The 21,181-nt window shown below is 38.3% G+C and overlaps 1 protein-coding gene across 6 annotated transcripts in view; it reads left to right on the top strand.

Annotated features, from left to right (window-relative positions):
* LOC126297586 (rho GTPase-activating protein 190) overlaps positions 1-21,181 on the top strand; it is a 296,415-nt gene that overhangs the window by 158,609 nt on the left and 116,625 nt on the right. For 3 of the 6 annotated variants that reach the window (XM_049988556.1, XM_049988558.1, XM_049988557.1), the window contains exon 18: positions 18,778-18,903. The exons of the other annotated variants lie outside the window; for them this stretch is intronic. In XM_049988556.1, the coding sequence (XP_049844513.1) occupies positions 18,778-18,903 (126 nt within the window). The remainder of the gene's footprint in view (positions 1-18,777; positions 18,904-21,181) is intronic. 6 annotated transcript variants of the gene reach the window in all.

Here is a 21,181-nt window from a genome sequence, read left to right as displayed (position 1 = left end):
ACCTACTTCCTTTGTTTTCGGACTGCATTTCATTAGGATTCTTCTAGTCTCCAGACAAGTCATTATATTCTAACATAATACGTGTTCCAAAATTCTACAACTGATCGACGTTAAAGATATAAGTCTATAGTTCTGCACATCTGTTCAATGTTGCTTCTTGAAAACGGAGATGACCTCTGCCATTTTCCAATCTTTTGGAACGCTACGCTCTGCTAGAGACCTACGGTACACAGATGCAAGAAGGAGGGAAAGTTCCTTCACGTGCTCTGAGTAAAATCGAACTGGTATCCCGTCAGGTCCAGCGGCCTTTCCTCTTTTGAGAGATTTTAATTGTTTTTCTATCCCTCTTTCATCTATTTCGATATCTACCATTTTGTCCCCTGTGCGACAATCTAGAGAAGTAACTACAGTGCAGTCTTCCTCTGTGAAACAGCTTTGGAAAAAGACATTTAGTATTTCGGCCTTTAGTCTGTCATCCACTGTTTTCATTACCATTTTGGTCACAGAGTGCCTGGACATTTTGTTTTGATCCACCTACTGCTTTGACATAAGACAAAATTTCTTAGGTTTTTCTGCCAAGTCAGTACATAGAACTTTACTTTCGAATTCATTGAACGCCTCTCGCATAGCCCTCCTCACACTACATTTCGCATATGTAGCAGTTTTCAAACTCTGTTGTTGTATCACGGTGGCTCTTTTACATCTCTTACAATCTTGCTTGGCACATACTCTTCTAATGCATATTGTACGATGGTTTTGAAATTTGTCCACTGAGCCTCAACACTGTCTGTACTTGAGATAAAACTTTTGTGTTGAGCTGTCAAGTACTCTGAAATCTGCTTTTTGTCACTTTTGCTAAACAGAAAAATCTTCCTACCTTTTATAATATTTGTATTTACGACTGAAATCATTGATGCTGTGCCCGCTTAATGATCGCTGATTACCTGTTGTGCGTTAACTGTTTCAAATAGTTTGGGTCTGTTCATCACCAGAAGGTTTAATATGTTACCTCCATGAGTCGGTTCTTTGTTTAACTGTTCAAGGTAGTTTTCCGATAATGCACTTAAAAACATTTCACTGGTTTCTTTGTCCGTGCCGCCTGTTATAAACGTTTGAGTCTCCCAGTCTATATCTGGTAAATTAAAATCTCCACCCAGAACTATAACATGGTCGGGAAATCTACTGGAAATATTTTCCAAATTTTCCTTCAGGTGTTCTGGCACAACAGCTGCTGAGCCAGGGGCCTATAGAGACATCCAATTACCATGTTTGAGCCTGCTTTAACTGTGACCTTCACCCAAATTATTTCACATTTTTATCTCCGTCAATTTCCTTTAATACTATTGTACTTTTTATCGCTATGAACACACTTCCCCCTTCACTGTTCAGCCTGTCTCGTGATATACATTCCAGTCTGAGTTTAGAATTTCATTACTGTTTACATCTGGTTTCAGCCAACTTTCCGTCCCTAGTACTATGTGGGCATTATGACCATTTATTAATGAGAGCAGTTCTGGGACCTTTCTACAGACGCTTGTGCAGTTTACCATTTGCACTCCGTCTTCAGGCCACAAGTGGCCCATCGGGGCCATCTGACCACCGTGTCATCCTCAGAGGAGGATGCGGATAGAAGGGGCGTGTGGTCAGCACACTGCTCTCCCAGCTGTTACGATGTATATCTTTGACCAGAGCCGCTACTATTCAGTCGAGTAGCTCCTCAATTTGCATCACGAGGCTGAGTGCACCTCGAAAAATGGCAACAGCACATGGCGACCTGGATGCTCACCCATGTAAGTGCTGGCCACGCCTGGCAGCGCTTAACTTGGGTGATCTGACGGGAACTGGTGTACCCACTGCGGCAAGGCTGTTGCCAGTTTACTATTACCACATTAATATTGTCATTCCTTGTCGCCTTTGGCCTATTGCTACCTTGTCGCATTTCAGGAGTCGTCTTGTCGGGTCTAGGGAGGGAATTCTCTAACCTAAAAAACCAACATGTGCACTCCACACATACTCCGCTACCCTTGTGGCCGCTTCCTGCATGTAGTGCATGCTTGACCTATTCAGGGGGACCCTACATTTCTCCACCTGATGGCGGAGGTCAAGAAATTTGCACCCCAGATCTCCACAGAATCATCTGAGCCTCTGGTTTAAGCCTTCCACTCGGCTCCAATCCTGAGGACCGCAATCGGTTCTGGGAACGATACTACAAATAGTTAGCTCAGATTCCACCCCACGAGCAAGGCTTTCTGCCTTTACCAACTCCGCCAACCGCCCGTATGAACTGAAGATGACCTCTGAACCCAGACGACAGGAGTCATTGGTGCTGACATGAGCAATACTTTTGCAGTTGGTTGCATCCAGTGCTTTCTGTCGCTGCCGGCAGGGCCTCCTCCTCATCTCGGATGAGACCCCCCCCAGGCAAGCAGACAGAGTGAACATGGGACTCCTTCCTCAACCTTTCTCCTATTTCCCCAAGGGGCTCCATCACCCGCTTAACATTGGAGCTTCCAATCACTAATAACCCCCCCCCCCCCCCCTCCCTAGTGTGCCTGGACCTTGCTGAAGGAGCAGCAGGGGTGTACAATGCAACACACCGGACTCCCCACTGCCGCTACACTCCTGAAGACAGCTAACAGCGGCCATCAGCACGTTCAGCTGTTCGCAAACAGTGGCCAGCTCCTCCTGCGTTTGTACACAACAGTCATACATCCTATCCATCCTAAGAAATCAACAATTTACTGTAGAGAGTTAAGTAATCAACTTTTAACTAGACTGCTAATTCACTAAAGGCAACTGGCTGACTATACTGTGGTTACTGAACACTTCTTGTTGGAGACAATGGAAATAAGCACGAACTGCCTCTGGACTGTATTCAAAACAAACATGAAATCTATGGGACACTATTACTAGTACTCGAAAATTAAAGCTTCCTAAAAGCAAAAACACATGGGCAAAGAAGTGACAAGTAAGAAAAACACAGTTAATACTTAAATTTACGTAGTTTGCTGCACAGGAGATGTGAAGCAGACGGCAGTTATGACGTCACTGGTCAAACGTTAAATAACAGTATAAATTGTGTATAGTAAGAAGGCATCTTATACCTCACATAAGAGCTTTCTTTGTGTGCATGCAACTTAAGTAACTTGCCTAAAAGAAAACATACATTGATAGGCTCCAAGGAATAGTTAATTTGGAATTGCAGGGAAAGAAAGAGAGAGAGGAGAGAATTAGTAGCTTCAGATAGTTGTAGGTTACAGTAGTCATGCAAAGGTGAAAAGATTTGGAAAAGTTAGGCTAATGTGGAAAGCTGTATCATCAAACCAGTCTTCGGCCTGAAAATCATGACAATACATCTAAAGTCGTGGCAGGTATAACTTTGTTGTTACATGTGGAGAGGCTGAAAAAAAATGTTAGATTTTCATTATGCATCCTGTATTCTGCCGTAATGAATAAAACAATGAAAATGCCCATTGATTCTGAGAAACCAAGGTGAGTTTTCACTGTAAGTAAAAGTTGAGAAGCCATTGTATAAAAACCACAGATATGAAATTTGAATCAAGAAAACAAAAAATATATTTGAAGTGCTGCATGACATTTAAATTCAGTCCACCTGTTAGAAATCAGTTTGACCAATACACACAGTTAGTGTAAGTAAGAAACAGCAACAGAATACAAAGTAATAGAGGAAATCTGAAGTAAAAGTGCAAAAAAAGCAGAGGAAGAAAATAAAAGTGGTATTTTGTTGAAATAATTGAGTGCATCTTAGTAGACGAATGACTTGCATAGACAATTATAAATGCAACCCGCAGCTACTGTTCATTTACTTTTACTGTCAGAACTGAACCATCTTTTATTTAGTTAGTGAATAATGCAGTTGGCCACAAAATATGTTTTAAAATGTTTTATTTTAGTGCCATAACTGGTTTCGGACTACCATGCCCATCTTCATATGGCTAATATTTTCAGTTACATCGATTTTTTGATCAAAAATATGTTGTATGTTCCTGCAATAAGTTCCAGTAGATGATGATGTCTTTTTATGTGGTCCATATGGTTTTACAGGTTGATGCATGTGTTGCTGAACTGCAAACAACACACACAGTATAAATAAATTATTGTGGCACACTTATATGTTCTTAATGTCAGTGTTGAGTATCACATATATGCTGTACACTGGACAGTTTTCCTTACAATACATACCAGTAACAGTGACACTAATGTGATATGCAATTCACTGAAGTGACATCAAATTGAAAGACTTGCACCCAGTCATTGAGCTACATGAAATTGTGTATATATGCAGTGACAGTAAGCTCTGCATTAATTATGCATCTTGGTACATGAAAAAATTTAAGGCTAAAGCTGGTCAACCTATACCATGTACCATTGTTCACAGTGGTTATGTACTATTTATTGAATTCTACATGAAGTTTACTCATGTTTTATCACCATCAATTTCAGTTTTACTGAGTGAAAACTTTGGCACATTGCTATTCTTACGTGATGGTGCTTTGCACCAAAATCTTCCTTTTCTTTTTATTCAAGTTCCTGCCACAGAGCTAACATGTCAGTTTCAGTAGTTGTCATTTTGCAGCAACTACTGGAATTACACATGTTGTACTGGCTTTTATTGTTAACTGTTAATGTAATTTTCCATGAAAACAATGTATTGTGCTTCAGTGCTCTCTGTACTGTGTCAAATTGCAAAGCTTGTAAGTTGCAAGGATTATTAAGATACTTTCTACAAACAATTTGTAGTGCATACCATTAGAAATCTCTCTTATAAAAAAAGGTAACTCTCTTTGTGGATCAAAAATGTGCTTGCATTACTAATGGTGGTGATCTGTTTGTCTTCTAAACGGTTGTAGTCAGTTGGGTTATGCTTGGTGTCATAATTGTACTTCAACCCTAGATACAGATTTCTCTTTTAGTTGTTGTTTAAACAATTCTTTGTTATAATTCATACCTAATGTGTGAGCCTCTGTAATGGTAGTTTTATTACTTAGAGTCCCATGTCTGCCTCAACCTGCTTACCTGCTAATGGTCACTGCCCACTATGACAGTCACTAGTGAATTCAACCAGGGAATGTTTAACTATCAATTCGTCACAGAATTTGTGGATGCATTTCAACTCAGAATTTTTAAATATAAATTTTGTAGTTAAACTCAACAGTTGCATAATTGAAAATGTTTCATTCATCAGAAATATAATGGATTAAGCATACAGTACCTCTACTATTTAGGTACTTATAGTTGATATTATAAAAGGAAAAGCATACCTCAGAGTGTAATTAAAACAGAATTGAACAAGTATCGTATTTTTGTGCAGTATTAGAATCTTTCAACAGATTCAGTAACTTATCATGGCATAGAAGACACTTTTAAGAATGACATTTCTTGTTATATTTCAGTTCCAGTCATAAACTTCATCATCAAAATATGAGATACAGAATAAGGCAGCACATTAATTTTTCTCTGTTTTGCGGCCAGTTCCCTAATTTCAGTGTCATACCTGCTGCCTCCTGTACAACATCAGTAATAGATAATCTATGTGGGCAGTGTGGTGTAATGTTTACTTATTTCTGGTAGACGATATTATGGGTTTGTCAGGTTCAGTAAGTAATGTCCAGGAATATATGAGATCAGCCTCTGTAAATACCTTCAGTGACATTGATAAAACATCCACTTCATGAGTAAAACGTAACAACCACTATGAAACTTTTAAAATGAAATAATAAATGCAGTTCTTATAATAATATAATAGCAGAATTAGTTAAGGAGTATTGTTACGAGTTTAGCAATGGTGTATCGAATAAGCAAAAGTTAGTAACCTTCCATGTAAACTTGCTCTCAAAGTTTGCAGTTGTGTTTATTTCATGAAATCTGTGTGAGTGACTCTGTTATGCTTCAGGAAAAGTCACAGAATTTTAACAGGAAACCTCTCTCTGATGCTCTCACACACATCAAATGAGTCAGTAATGAAAGGCGCTATTCTTCTTCGTGTCTTTTCTATTCATTGTACCTAGTAAGGGTCCAAGACTGGCAAGCAGTATTTGAGAGGACAAATGAGTGGTTTAGTAAGCTGATGGGTTATTCCACATAACATCACTTTACATTTCTATTCCTAGATATTTATCAGTTGTCTGTGTCCAGTAAATAATCAACAATTATGTAATCAAATTGTAATGGATCTTGCTGCCCATTTATATGTTGTGCTTTAAATTTGTTTATATTGAGAGTGAACTTCCAGTTGCTGCAATAGTCAGTGAGTCAGTCTTCTGCATATAAAATCTATCACTTTTACTTTCCAATAAATGACTCCATTGCCCATGAAGAACCTTACAAAACTGGCAATGTAACCCTCATCAAACACACACACACACACACACACACACACACACACACACACACACACACACACACACACACGCACACACACACACGCACACACATGCACACACAGGGTGGTCAGAAAATGTCTGAAACGCTTGTCGTGATGCTGTAGGGCAGATTGTACTGTGACATAAATGTTAAGGAAAAATATGATACGTTGCGCCGTTTCCAAGTTATTTAGCATTGAAGTTAGCCAATACGGTCGTTACACTCGCGAATTCAAGTTTCTGCTAACCAAACAAAGCGCTCGTTAGGTAACACCGCCCCTGGCAGGCCGCTTGAAAGTGAGCACACGACGCCCCAATTGGCTAACTTCTATTCTAAATAACTCGGAAACAGCACAATGTGTGTGTGTGTGTGTGTGTGTGTGTGTGTGTGTGTGTGTGTGTGTGTGTGTAAAATAGAAAGAAACTTCCACAAGGGAAAAATATATTAAAAACAAAGATTCCAAGACTTACCAAGCGGGAAAGTGCCGGCAGACAGGCACAATGAACAAAACACACACACAGAATTACTAGCTTTCGCAACCTATGGTTGCTTCTTCAGGAAAGCAGGAAGGAGAGGGAAAGACGAAAGGATGTCAGTGTGTGTGTGTGTGTGTGTGTGTGTGTGTGTGTGTGTGTGTGTGTGTGTGTGTGTTGGAGAATTATGGAATACATTTTATCCTCACATATAGATCTTTTTGAAGACCAAAAGTTTCCTCTGCAGAAATCAAAATGTATTCCAAAAACAGAGGCTGTGTGAAACTCACCTCACTCTGTCAGTCCAGAAGATGGACAAGACATTAAATGGAGTGCAGAGGTTGAAGCAACCTCCAACATTTTTCCAGTGTCATTTGACATAGTGCCACACTGTTGACTAGTGAACAAAATAAGAGATTATGGAATATCAAGAACACATCTGTGATAGGATCAGTGACTTTCTAGCAAATAGAACTGGGCATGTCATTCTGAACAAGCAGAAATTATCAGAAAAAATATGTTCTGGATTACTCCAGAGGAGTATTATATAATGTATTCCATAATTCTCCAACAGAATGGCATCAGTGCAATTCTTTTATAGTTACATATACCAGCGTGATGAATCTTGAAAATGGGAGTGGTATGCACCTTTTTCCAATCACGGGGAGTGCTTTGTTGTTTCAGTGCTAGTAGAAAGTGAGCAAGTGCTTTCACATAATCTGTGGAGAATCTGACAGATATATCATCAGGTCCAGGCACCCTTCCCCAGTCGAGTGATTGGTATTCTGCAATCACATATCTCAGTATCTATCATTATGGTGTGCAAGTGACTATTGAAAAGAGGAAGCCTCTCACAATCTTCCCCAATTAAACTAATTTGCAAGACAGAACTCACTACAATAGGCTTTGAGTCATATTCCATTTTGATGCCAGTGACTGGATATACGACTTTCATCTTTAGCTACTTTTACATAAGACTGAATCATCATTTTTCATTAGATCAGTGTATAGGATTTTACTTTCAGATTCATTGGGTACTTTACAAAGTCCCCTCTTTTTCCTCATTTGGGTTTGCTTCTGTTTGACTAAGGTTTTGGCATCATTGAAATGAGCCACGAGTTCCTCTATGCTGTGATAGCAATTTTCTAACTAGCCTATTGAACCATGATGAGTATTTTATATCCCCTACAACTTTGTTCAGCTCTTACCTATCTAAAGAGCAGTGTACAGTAATCTTGAATTTTTCCATTCATACAAATATTCAACATTTTCAATCCCAGAGGTGTATTTTTGATTTTGACTGCTCAGATAATCTGCAGTGGCTTTATTGTCACACATGCTAAGCTTAAATATTTACTCATCTTTCTCAGCCTTCCTGTAAACACCTCCAGAGACATAGTATCATATCTTACGAGAGAACTTTAAATTTGTGAGTGGATTGAGAATTTCTTGGTAGGGAGCAACCAGCATGTTACTGGATGGAGAGCCTTCAATAAATATACAAGTAACTTCTGGTGTGCCCTAGGGAGGTATATTGGGACTATTGTTGTCCATGTTGTATATTTATAACCTGGAAGGCAATATTAGTTGTAACCTCAGTCTTTTTGCTAATGAAGCAGTTATCTATCATGAAGTAGACCTTGTATCTGAAAAGAACCACGTGAATATTCAGTCAGATCTTGACGCGATTTCAGTGGCGCAAAGATTGATAACTTACTTGAAATGTTCAGAAAGCAAAAACTTTGTGCTTCACTAAATACAAAAATAAATATCAGTGTGGCACAATTGGAATCAGGTACAAAGACCAGGGTGAAACAGTTTCTTGAGATGTGGAAAGTTTTAGGTAAGGGGGAGTAGACTTGAGTTCATCTGTTGAATATTGGGAAAATACAATAAGTCTACAATGAGGATTACTTACCAACATTTCACTGACCATCCCTAGAATATTGCTCAAGTGTGTTGGATACATACCAAGTAGGGCTAAGTGGGGATATTGAACTCGTACAATGAAGAGCAGCATGAGTGGTCAGATAAGTGTTTTATGGAAATTCAGTAAAACTTGAACCCATAGATGCTTGAAGATGGATGCTGTCTATCCTGCGAAAGCCTGTTTACAAAGTTTCTAGAGCCAATATTACCTCCTATGTATCACTCTCATAGGGGTTGTGAATACAAGATTAGACTAATTATGATGTGCACAGATGCATGCAAGGAGTAATTCTTCCCGTGCTAGATATGCATATGGAACAGGAGGAACTCCTAATATGTGGTAAAATGTGAATTACCCTCTGCCATACACTTCACAGTGATTTGCTGAGTGTAAATGTAGATAAAGTCATTGATGTTACAACAACATTGTGATCACTGATCCCCTCATCTGTGTTAACTGCATCAAACTAGTTCAGGTGTGTTTTTCATCAGATCTAAGAAGCTGCCCTCACAAGTCAGTCAGCTATGTAGTTGTGCCTAGTAATTTTTTTGCTAAAACTTTTGACCAATTATCACTGAAAATTCCCTGATTGACTAGAATATGCTGAAGTTAAACCTCTACGCAAGAAAAAGGATAAAGAAATACCATCATCCAGTTTTACTTTTGATAGTATGCTCCAGAGTTTTAGAAGATATTATGTATAAGCAGCTTCTTAACCATCTGATCACAAATAATGTCCAAATATTTTTTTGACTTTCTGGAGAGTTTCAGTGTTGAGAAGTCTGTTGCACATACAGTGAGACTGAAACTTTTTAAAGGCATTTGACTGCATGGCTCACAACAGTCTCTTAATAAATTAGAACATTATGGCACCACAGGCAGTCTACATCTATATTACGCAAACTACCTTATGGTGTGTGTCGGAGACTACTTTGTGTACTAGTATCAGTTTCCCCTATTCTTGTTCCAGTCACTTAGGGTGCATGAGAAGAATGATTGCTGTTAAGTCCCCTTGTTGACTCAAATCTGCGAGACGTACATTGGAGGAAGCAATATGTTGGTTGACACGTGTAGGAATGTATGCTCTCTATAACAGTAGACCATACTGTGATGCAGAATGCCTCCCTTGCATTGTCTGCCACTGGAGTTGCCTGAGCATCTCTGTGATGCTTACTAAATGAACCTGTAAATTCTACGGACTGATCAGTTGGTATCTTTCTAAAAGGAAACAAAGGTTACCAAGCTGAAAAAGCCAACGAATTAAGCTTCTACCCATGGTTGGAAAGTAATTGCATGTTTCTGTCTCCAAGTTACATCCTGTGTGTATTACTGACATTTTATTATGTGCACTGACAGTTGCTAAGTTTGCTTTGTATACAGATGACACAAAATTGAAACTGCAGTGTTAGAAAGAACTAGTAATGAAAATTTTGATGTACAGTACTCAATGGTTTGAAAATACTTATTATATGTAGTTCAGAACCTATAAGAGATTTCCAGTCAGTAAATGCATAAAATAAGAAGACTTGGCTATAATAAGTTGAACGTTTTAAGATCTTTGTTGTAACGGCGACCGGAATGGTCGCAGGGTAGTAGTGACGGAAACGCGGCAGGACCCGCGGAGCGGCCCACAAACAACAACACAACGGGAGAGGATGGACACGACCAACGGAGGGCCTTACGACTCAACAAGAACAGACAACAGACTAATGAACCAAACAAGACAACCATGTCCACTGGAATAGAAACGTGAAGTCAATACGCTGTCTGAGACGATATGTCCTGAGACGCAACACGATGTTAGACTGTTGGCTCAGCGTAAGGCAGGCACTTAAGTATGCTATCGGGGATGCCACTATTGGCCGCTGGGACTACATGTTTCACTGTGGCGCCCTCACACTAAATGCGGGCCAGGAGGCGCGCGCCGCCACAGCTTACGGCGCGATGGTGCAGAGACCTCTATGGGTCTTCAATGTCCATGATGTCTGGCATGGATTCAAATTGCGCGGTGTGCAGTACCAGAATCTTAGTATTACAGAGTGACACTAAATTCTGTTGAGAAGAGCGTACTATAGAGCTGCTAAAAAGCTGTATCAAATCATTATTTATTATGCAAATGCTGTCGGTCATGTTCAACATAAAATGAAAATGCTGGCATACTCCCATGCACTTTCATTCTGTAATGTCATGTGGTGTGTATAATAATTTAGGGTTTACTCTGTAATCCAGGCTAAGTTGTCCTAATGTCCAAAGTTGCAAAGTGGAAACTGTGGTGTGAATTCAACATCATAGTGTGGAAACGTGTTAAAGAACTGGGCATTCTGACTTTTTGTACTTCGGGTATTTATTGCTTAATGGAATTTGTCATTAATTATTATCCCTTTTTTCCCAACCAAATACAGTGGGTGAACAAAAATATGAAAACACCAAAAACACAACACACTACTTTGCCTAATACGGTGTAGGAAACCATTGGCCTTCAAAACAGCTTCCAGTCATCTCGGAATGGATAAATATAGGTACAGCATGGTTCTCAAGGCAATTTTATACCATTCTTTGTGCAAAGTAGAGGAAAGTGTTCAGGTAATAATGATTGAGGTGGTTAGTGATCATGCACCCTTCTCTCCAAAGTAGATCACAAAGGCTCAACAACATTTATATCTATGGTGGTGACTTGTGGCCAGGGAAGATGTGACATTCATCCTCGTGCTCACAAAACCAATTCTGGACAATGTGACCTGTGTGAATGTGGGTCCTGCCATCTTGGAACAGAGCATCACCATTGTAGAAAAACTTCGTACGATGGAATGGACCTGATTAGCCAAAATGACCACATAATCCTTGGCAGTAATGAGACCTTGCAGAATGACGACATGTCGTGCAGAATACTATGATGCAGCTGCAATTTTCACCAAGCCCACACCAAATTTCACTCTTGGGATGTAAACTTGGCAGGATGTGTGAAATGGTGTGCAACAAGACTCTTCCAACCAAATTAATTTCTTCCATTGCTCCATAGTCCAAGTTGTATGGCTTCAGCACCACATTTTCCTGTTATAGATATTTGCATCACTTATGAGTGGTTTTGGAATTCCGGCTCTCACTGCAATTCTCTGCTTATGGAGATCCCTTCATGTTGTTTGGGTGCTGAAAGGGTTCACAATTGCAGCATTCAGTTCTTCAGTAACTTTTGTGTCATTTTTCCTTTTATTCTTTGTCACAATCCCCTTCAGTGACTGTCTGTCATGATCACTCAATACACGTTTTCATCAACATTGTGACTTAGCAAATGACGTTTTACTGCTTTCCCTGTGTGTGGTATAAATCTTCGATATGGTGCTGCTTAAAACAGCAAAGACTATGGCTACCTTGGTTATAGAAGACCCCACCACATAGCACCAGTAATTTGCCTACTTTCGAATTCACTTAGCTTCGTCATAATGCACTCATAATTATAAAGAACACCTTTCTGACCATAATTGACACTTGCAACATATTGAGGACGTTATCAAATACAACAGCACAAACTGCAGGCTTGGCTAGCATCTACATTTATGTTCAGGAATGTGTTTCTTGCAGTGTTTCCATGTTTTTGTCCAACTCCTGTAGTTCACAAATTCAGTAACAGTTATAAGAACAGTCTATTTTACAGCTTAACAGCATTAGATGTCTATATAATATTACGCTTAGTTAAATATGTGTTGTAATGTTGTTTTGATAGATTTTTGTTATCAATGCCTTGTAATTATTTTGCGTGCTTAATTTACATACAGTGCCCAACAACAAAAAAATGGAAGCACACAGAAGTGGAGGAGAAAACAAAATGAAACTTTGTGCATTGAGAGGGAATGTGATGTTATTTCATTGATTACAATATTGAGGCAGTATGAACCCACTTATCAGTGAGATGTTGCAAGTGTCTGGCTTGGATTCATGTACTGATTCACTTGGGAAGGATGACATAAAGCCATTATATACTCTCCTGGGTAAGCTGGTGCACAACTCTAGTAACCGGTCCTTGATATTCTGAGATGGAGTTTTCACGTTTGCTGCTTCCATCATGTTCTATAGGGGACATTCTGGGTCTTGATGGCCACAGCAGTTCCTCAACATTAGGCAGACAGTTCATAGTGATGTTTGCCATGTGTGTATGGGCAATCCCCTGTTTAAAAATGGCACCATGATACATACAAGATATAACACATGAGGACTCGGGATATCTACAATGTACCATTGTGCCATTGGAGTTTCTTTCATTCACTACCAGCTGTGACCTGAAGTCATACTTCATGGATTCTCACACCATGACACAAAGAGTAACACAACTGTACCTTTCCAAAATGTCGGGAAAAATGGGTCTTGACGATGCTCATCGGGGCTAGTACAGAAATGCAACTCATTGCTGAACATAACACAACCCTGTTCGTTAGCAGTCCATGCTGCCTGGTCTTGGCACCACTCCAAACATAGCAGTTCGTGTTGTGGTGTTAACAGCAACTTATGCATGGGACAATAATTTCCACAATCCGTCTGCTGCTTTTCTCTGACCAGTGGTGTGGGGTGACACAGATTGTTGCAGGGTGTCCGTTACTTGTCCTTGGAAGACAGGCGCAGATGTCAACGGGTTACAAGGTATCTGGTACACAACATGGTGACCTTCTCTTGTGGTGGTCAGACTTGGTCAACTAGAACCTTGACAGTGATTATGCCTGCCCTCACATTCCCTTGCAGTCCCACATCAAGCCACGCTCACATGTGAATGCCCCAGAAATTTGGATATTGCATGATTCAACCAGACATCCAGTGGAGACCTAGATTGAAGGTCCCCTATCAAACTCTATCACATGCCAATAATGCTGTCTCATAAGAGTATGCTGCATTTCCAATTCCTTCACAATTATTACTCAACATACGGCACTGTTCGTACCCCTTATTTATATTACGAAGAGACTATTATGGAACTCAGTATCTGTTACAGGTTCCCTATCTAGCAGTTTCTAGAAGAAAAAAATTATTTTCAATATTTCATATAATTATTGACCAAATTTAAAATGCTGTTGTAATCTTTTCATTGAGGTGTATAATCTTATGTTACAAGTTCAACACAATAAGACAAGTATTACAGTTAGAAACTGTGTGTTTTTCTTGAGGCAATGTAACTGACAATGAGCAAATACATGGGATATATTCATCCAGAAGTTGAGAATGAGAGCACTTAGTGACTTCCAGCAAACTTTAATCATAATTTCAAACCTTTTCTCAGCCCTTTCTCAATTGAGTGTATTCCACCAATGGTGTGTATATGTACAAAGTTACATTGACACCCAACAATGTATTCTGTTTGCTTCACTTTTTCTGTCAGGCATTGTGTATAATATTTATATGCCAGTGACAGCAATTGTATTACTTTGTAAAAGGATAGCCCCCCCCCCCCTCCCTCCCCCGCATTGTCTCTCCTGAGGACCACTTTACCAAAGATATGTGGAATGAACATTGAATTTAAGCATGTTAATCAGTCTGTAAATCAAATATATTGTATACGATACCTTTCTGATTTGTCCTATGCCAATAAGAATCTCCATTCTTTGGGTCCGTGCAATACACCATATGCTGAATCTAAACTGCTGCTGCTATGACAACTACTACTACTATGGCTGCTGCTGAAATAATCACCAGAAGTATTGAAAAAAGTTTAAGTTTAGATTACTGTAAATGTATGAGGTCTCAGGCTCTGCAAGGTAGCCTGCTGCATTTTGAAGTGAATCAGCAGCTTTCCTAATTCGAGTATTAAAAATAATAATAATAATAATAATAATAATAATAATAATAATAAAAGGTTTCATTCAGAATCGGTCTCTGATGATTATAATAGGGAGCCATTACTTCCAAATGTAAGAGATCAGATACATGGAATCACAAACCGATATAACTGAATCCTGTCTGTGGAACAGTTGTGTAGTAAATTGTAAGCTTGAATGTAATGGCGTTCCTGTAGGAAAAGAGTTTCTGGAAAACCAACTGTGTTTAAAAATCTCTCAATCTCAATGTGAGCTACAATTCAATGGGGTGACTGGCAGTGTAGATAAAACAGCTGATAGTGGGCAGCTTGTGTGCTATCTGTCACGCCACATTTGTAAAAAGCTGGCTCAGACATGCAAATCTATATCCAAGTTCATGTGTATTTCCCCAACATCTTGTGAGACTATGTATGGATCCAAACAAACAACAAATGAAAACTCACAACACAGGGCTTGCCTGATAGTCCTCCAGATGATGATTTAACTAGATTAACATCCAATCCTAGTAAGAGGCCACAACAGTACTAAAATATGTATATATTAATAAAGAGAGAGAAAGAGTCATTTGGCATGTTATACTCCTCCTATGTCCAGGAATCGTTGAAAAATAAAACTGCTATTCTGAAATGTATCAAATGACTTCAAAATGACACCCCCTAAAGAAACTGTTAAAGCCCAAAAAGGGACCAATTTATTGCAGAACAAGGATCTAGGCCAATATCTCGTACTAATCAAGAACTACTACACCTTGAACTATGATAAGGATGTTTGAAGTGGCAGCAATGTTACGTGTATGTATAAAACTATGTTGCAAAGGGGTTGGAAAATAGGAGGTATCATTGAGGTAAGGAACATACTGAAATAAATTGAGAAAACTTCCTGTATTCATTTTTACGTTAATTTCACCAATACCTTCTGAACACATTGAGGTTGGATATTTCTGTGTGGTAGTAATATCTTATGTACAAAAACCTGTACCCTGTTACACACCTTCAGAGATATGATGTGGAGGATGGAAGAAAGACATCCACAAAGTAGGATCTTATTCCTCCCCAGAAACATGCATGTGCTCTCAAACGCACACCATATTTGGAGTAGGACTTGTCGTGTGTACTAACAGAAAGAAAAACTTAATAAATTTACAAAATAAACGCTGTACACTGAATCAGAAATGGACTACGAGGTTCTGTAGCCTCTCCCTTTCATGTGTCATTTGTGTCAGCTACAACAAAAGCAACAACAGAAGTAAATGTTTCATGAAAAAGAGGTAACAGAAATTAATGCAGACATTTATGTGTGTAAGTGCATGTGTACTAAAGGAATGACCCTGCACAAACCAGGAGTCAAAGAGGTTGCTGTTAATGCCCAGCTGTGTGTGTGTGTGTGTGTGTGTGTGTGTGTGTGTGTGTGTGTGTGTGTGTGTGTTTTCGACAAAGACCTTTTTGGCCAAAAGCTCATTATTTTATGACAGTCTCTTTGTTATGCCTGTCTGCGACTGCATCTCCACTATATGGTGAGTAGCAACTATCCTTTTCATAATGTTGTAACACATAAATTATTGATTATTTCCTGGCCACCAGCCCATCATATTGCAGTCTTATTTGGTCAGATAATGCTATCAATATTGAGTGGATAATATGTTGTTTACTCAAAGTAATGATGTTTGTTGGGGGAATTTTTGTTCTGCTTTCAGCTTCTTAACTACTGTTTGCCAACTGCAGGAGTTGATGAAGTTGGAAAGCTGGGCACAAAAGCCAAGATATAAATTCCGCAACACAAGATCTGTGCATGTCAGTTCTAAACTATGCACATTATATTTACAATACCTTGAAATTACAAATAACATTATAGGTCGGGCAACCACAGCTAAAGGATTTGGTTCAAGTGCAAATAAACAGCATGTGACATGTTTTTATGTGCACTTGCACCTTGGAGTCATGGCACATGAAATATTAGTTTTATATGACCTGAAGATATACCTCCAGGATATGAAACTGGTCATCATACAGTGAAAATACAACTTAATTAGTTGCCATAGCTAATAAATATAAAATCAAAATCTCTAAAAACACTAAATATTTTGAATTTTTTAATGCAAGGCCTTGGGTGGGGTAAGGTCTTCCTGTTGCTTTATAAGGCATTTGTACAGTCCCACCTAGAGGACATCTGTGCTACTTACGCCACACCACAGCATTATAATCTGAAAGTTTTAGATAAATTTCACCACGAGTATGTTAGCTGGAATAGAAGAAACTTGAATGAAGCCTCATACCCAGAATGTGTAACAAAACAGTGAAAGTACTACCCCCTATCTAGTAAAAATTTCTTTTGTTGCAACATGCATTTAAAATAAAAGTATTCCCTCTACCCCAGATTATAAATTTGACTTGTTACTTGCACATAATCTGATGAGCTTTAATGCAGTAACAAAGTCCTTTGGGGTCCACGAAAAGGAGCAGCTTAAAAATCTGTGTGTGGCGTTATGGCATGAATGCTTTAACCAAAGTTGGAATAAATATCCAGCTTGGTTGTTAATGATGTCCATGTTGTTTTAAAATTTAACTAGAGTACAAGAAATATGATGCTTCCAACCAAGGAGAGGCAGTCAGAGGCTCAACTGTTTTCCCTACACTGTTTTTAGCTCTGTCTTCCAAAGACATTTACAGTATTTGATCCAGTTCTCATTGTGTTCCTGAAAGCACTTTCGGAAAAATCAATAATTGTACTAACAAAGTGATCTGGAACACCCAAGAAAACCTTGTGATATTAGAGATGCAAGGGAAGGACATACTGTTCTGCTGGGTACCTAGGGGAATGTGACAAGCTAATGCAACAGCCAGAAATGCCAATGAAGAACTTTCTGTGATGCAGTGTGCCATACCGTTGCTGTTCAGGAGAAGGTCATGTGCCAACAGGACAGTGGCTGTTGATACAGCACATGAAGCTACACCAAGTGAAGCCAACTACAAAGACCTGGTAGACGTCTTTCTGATGGAAAGTGGTTACATTATTAAGAATATTATGAAAAGGGTAGATTATTATTCACCGTAAAGATGACAGGTTGCATTGCAGACAAGCACAATGAAAAGACTGTTACACATCAAGCTTTTGGCCAAAGCCTCCTTCAGAAAGGAAGCGTTCGGAGATGGCTAGCATATGTGCATTAGTTGTGGTTGCTTGTGTGAATGTGTATCTGTTTTCTTTCTGAAGCTTTGGTTGAAAGCTCAGTGTGTAACAGCCTTTTCTTTGTGCCTCACTGCCACTCAACATGTCATCGTTACGGTGAGTAGCAATCTATCCTTGTCATAATATTGTTGATATATCAACCTGGAATGTCCATTGTTACATTATTAAGATTAAGAATTTCACATTTTCATAGCATTCGTACCCACACCTACAGGGAAAGGACCCATAAACTCTCCTTTTTATTTGCGCCAGTTTTTAGATCTCTGCATAGTGCTGTGTTTATAACTTGATGAACTTTTACATTTTTCCTGCTAAGAAACTGTCTTTCTTCAAGAGTTCATTTGATTTTGCAAAATTGTAGATGTAAATTACTTATGGACTATCTCTCAGTTGAAAATGGTCTATTTCCTTTGAAGACTACCTAAAACTTCTTCATAAGTTAAAGGGTCTAAGCATGTGAACAGCCAGTTACTGTTTACAATAGTGTAGCCAAAAGTAACTTTCTAATTAAATTTCAGCTTATTGTCAAGGAGACAATTTTTGCAACTATTTTCAGTTTGGGGTTAATTCAATCATTAAATGAAAACTGTATAATTGTCAACAGAGTAGGCACTTATTTAAGTCACTTATCACAACACCGATTTAGAGTTCTGTAGTGGTCATGTTGTTCATGTGTGGCTGCTTTACAAATTGTTTGTAAAAGTCATGTGCTGTAATGAAAGCTGCTGTAAAAACTATTAAATCATAACTAATCTTTGTTTAAAAGTACTAATTCTCACATTTCTAATCAGTATTGGTGTGGAGAAAAAAAATGAAATTTTAAAGCAAGAACTACATGTAATGATGTTGCAATTAGAGCTTGCTTTTGCTTGAAAATAGGTTTTGTGGGGATTGTTGCTTATATCTGTTAAAGGGCTTTCTTCACCTAGCAGTTGTTTTGTAAAACATATGCTGATTTGCAGTTACATATTATGGTATTGTTTTAAAGTGGCAATGAATTGTGCAGATTTTCAGGTGTACCCCCAACCCACCACTCCTCCAGAGCCAGCACCTCCAGACCACATCCCTCATCGCCTGCTGAAGCCACCTATTCTGGCTGCGGGTTCTCATACCAGCTTGGAAGATACAACATGTAACTTTGTGCATCTTTATTGCATGTATCAGATGCTTGAACTCTATAATGCTGGCTTTAAGCTGTAAACAGAATTATTAATCTAATGAAATAGTCCATCCTTCTACCTTGTTAACAATTTTATGCTTACTTGGTGAACATTTGCATGGAATACTTTTTGTTGGAAACATAGTCTATTAAATGCAGCCAGAAGCAGTTACCTCTTCTTGCATTTAAATTATTTACGTGTTGACTGCTAAGGTCTATTATAAATCTGCTGTATAATGCATGGCAGGTGCCTCAAAACTGTGTGTAGTGGTCTAACCATGTCATAAGAAGCCCTTCATTCACAAATGAGATATAAGCTTAGGAAGAACTGGCAGATACACACAAGGAGTTCAAAGTGTTATTTCTTCATATTATGTGAGTAATTGTAGAGCTTTTTAAGTGAAATTAATATTTGCTGCAATTGATGCAAATCCTGTTATGTAAAATTGAATGCATGGTGTAAATTTAACATTCTCTTCATGAACTGTAATGACCTTTTGGCATTTGTGTAGGTATTTAGTAATGCAAAATGTATTTCCTTTAAGTAGTGCTCATTAATTGGACACATCACATTTGTTTTCAGATGCTAAATAAGTCACCTTTTTAATTTCTGAAAAGTGATTGGCTTCTTCATTGTGTAATAAATCCAGTTAAAGTTCACATTTCATTTGCATTAACTGCCTAGATTGTGTTGAATAGCTTCATCTCATTACTTATCCAGGTAACGAATAGCAGTTCTCTATTTTCCTGAAGAATTCCAAATTTAAGTAAACTATTATATCAGATAAAAATGGGATTGGTGAAGCGTGTGTACATCATAAGAGGATGCCCATTTTGGAACTTCTATAGTGACAAGTTTGATTTCTTAAGTGTTTGCACAAGCTGATTAATAATTTTGCCAGTGTCGGAGACACCAATAACTGTTATTTCTTGGCACTTGTGAGATAACAGGTATTGTTTGCATTTTGGAAAATAAAAAATTTGTACTAATGTTGCAGTGGGGAAAAAATAGATTATAAGAGTCAAAGTTTAGAGTGTCTTGCAGTAATTTTCATGTCAAATGTTTTAGAATTTTTATCAGCTTTGTAGAATAAAAACTCCATGTGTGCATGCCATAATAATCCTTTTTGCCTATTTACAGATGTACATTCATTAAACATGTTTAACTGAATATACAACTAAAACAACTCTGCACTGCCACTGAGACTCATTTCACTATGTACTACATACATGCAGTTCACTAATCGGACCAGTTCCCTTACTGCTTACACTAAAAAGTACCAAACTGGAAAAAAGTGTTTTTATGTTCAGGAAGAGTATATAGAAGAAAATCCAAGTGCTCTTGCCTATCTGTTATTTGTTTTACTGTAAAGACTAAAAAACCAACTTCAAGTCAACTTTCTACTGTGCTCACCATTATTTTACATCCACACACAAATATTTCTATCCGTGGTTCTCCAAAATGTCAGAATATGGAACATAATACCTGATCATACTGTAACAACAGTACTAGTTTTATTTTGTTCCATTCCCTGTCCCTAGGAGCATAAGCATAGAAACTTCCATTATATAGAACATTTGAGACTACCATCTTTAGGTTTGTCACATTTTTTTCTTTATTTATCCTCCTTGTGTATTACTTTGACAATCCAGATATTCCTTTCATTATAAGTCATTTTTGTGAATAAGTTCATTCTATTTCTTTTTACACTCACATGATAGCATGAGAAATGATGAACATTTACCAAAACAAGCTGCTAAAGGAGTAGTTCAGTAGCATCTCCCTTGGACTGTTTACTGCCTTGTTTTCACATTCATTTGTTTGTCTCATTTCAGCTTGCCAAAGCTCCTTTTTTTCTTTGACCAAGCAGCTGTCCTTTTTCTTCTCCTAAAACAAAACTTGTTTGCTTGTGCTTGTCACTGCCTTGATCTTGGTTTGTTCATGTCCATCACTGAATTCCAAAGGGTTTTAATAGTTTATTGACTGATATGTGTTGTATAGATTCTTTCACTGTAAATTTTTATTTGCTCTGAAAAGTTACATTTCCTCTCTTTGCTAATTCTCTGCTTGTCATAGTAATCTTTGACTATTTACAACTGTATATTCATTAAACATGTTAACTGTTTTATTGAATATGGTTACTAAAATCACTCTGCATTGCCACACATTCCTACTAAGACTCATTCAACTACATAGCTCACTAATCAGTATTAACAATGGGGAAACCACACACAGTGATCAAATAAAAGG

Source organism: Schistocerca gregaria, chromosome X (genome assembly GCF_023897955.1).
Source record: "Schistocerca gregaria isolate iqSchGreg1 chromosome X, iqSchGreg1.2, whole genome shotgun sequence".
NCBI classification, from domain to species: domain Eukaryota; kingdom Metazoa; phylum Arthropoda; class Insecta; order Orthoptera; family Acrididae; genus Schistocerca; species Schistocerca gregaria.
This window is presented reverse-complemented; position numbering and strand designations above follow the sequence as displayed.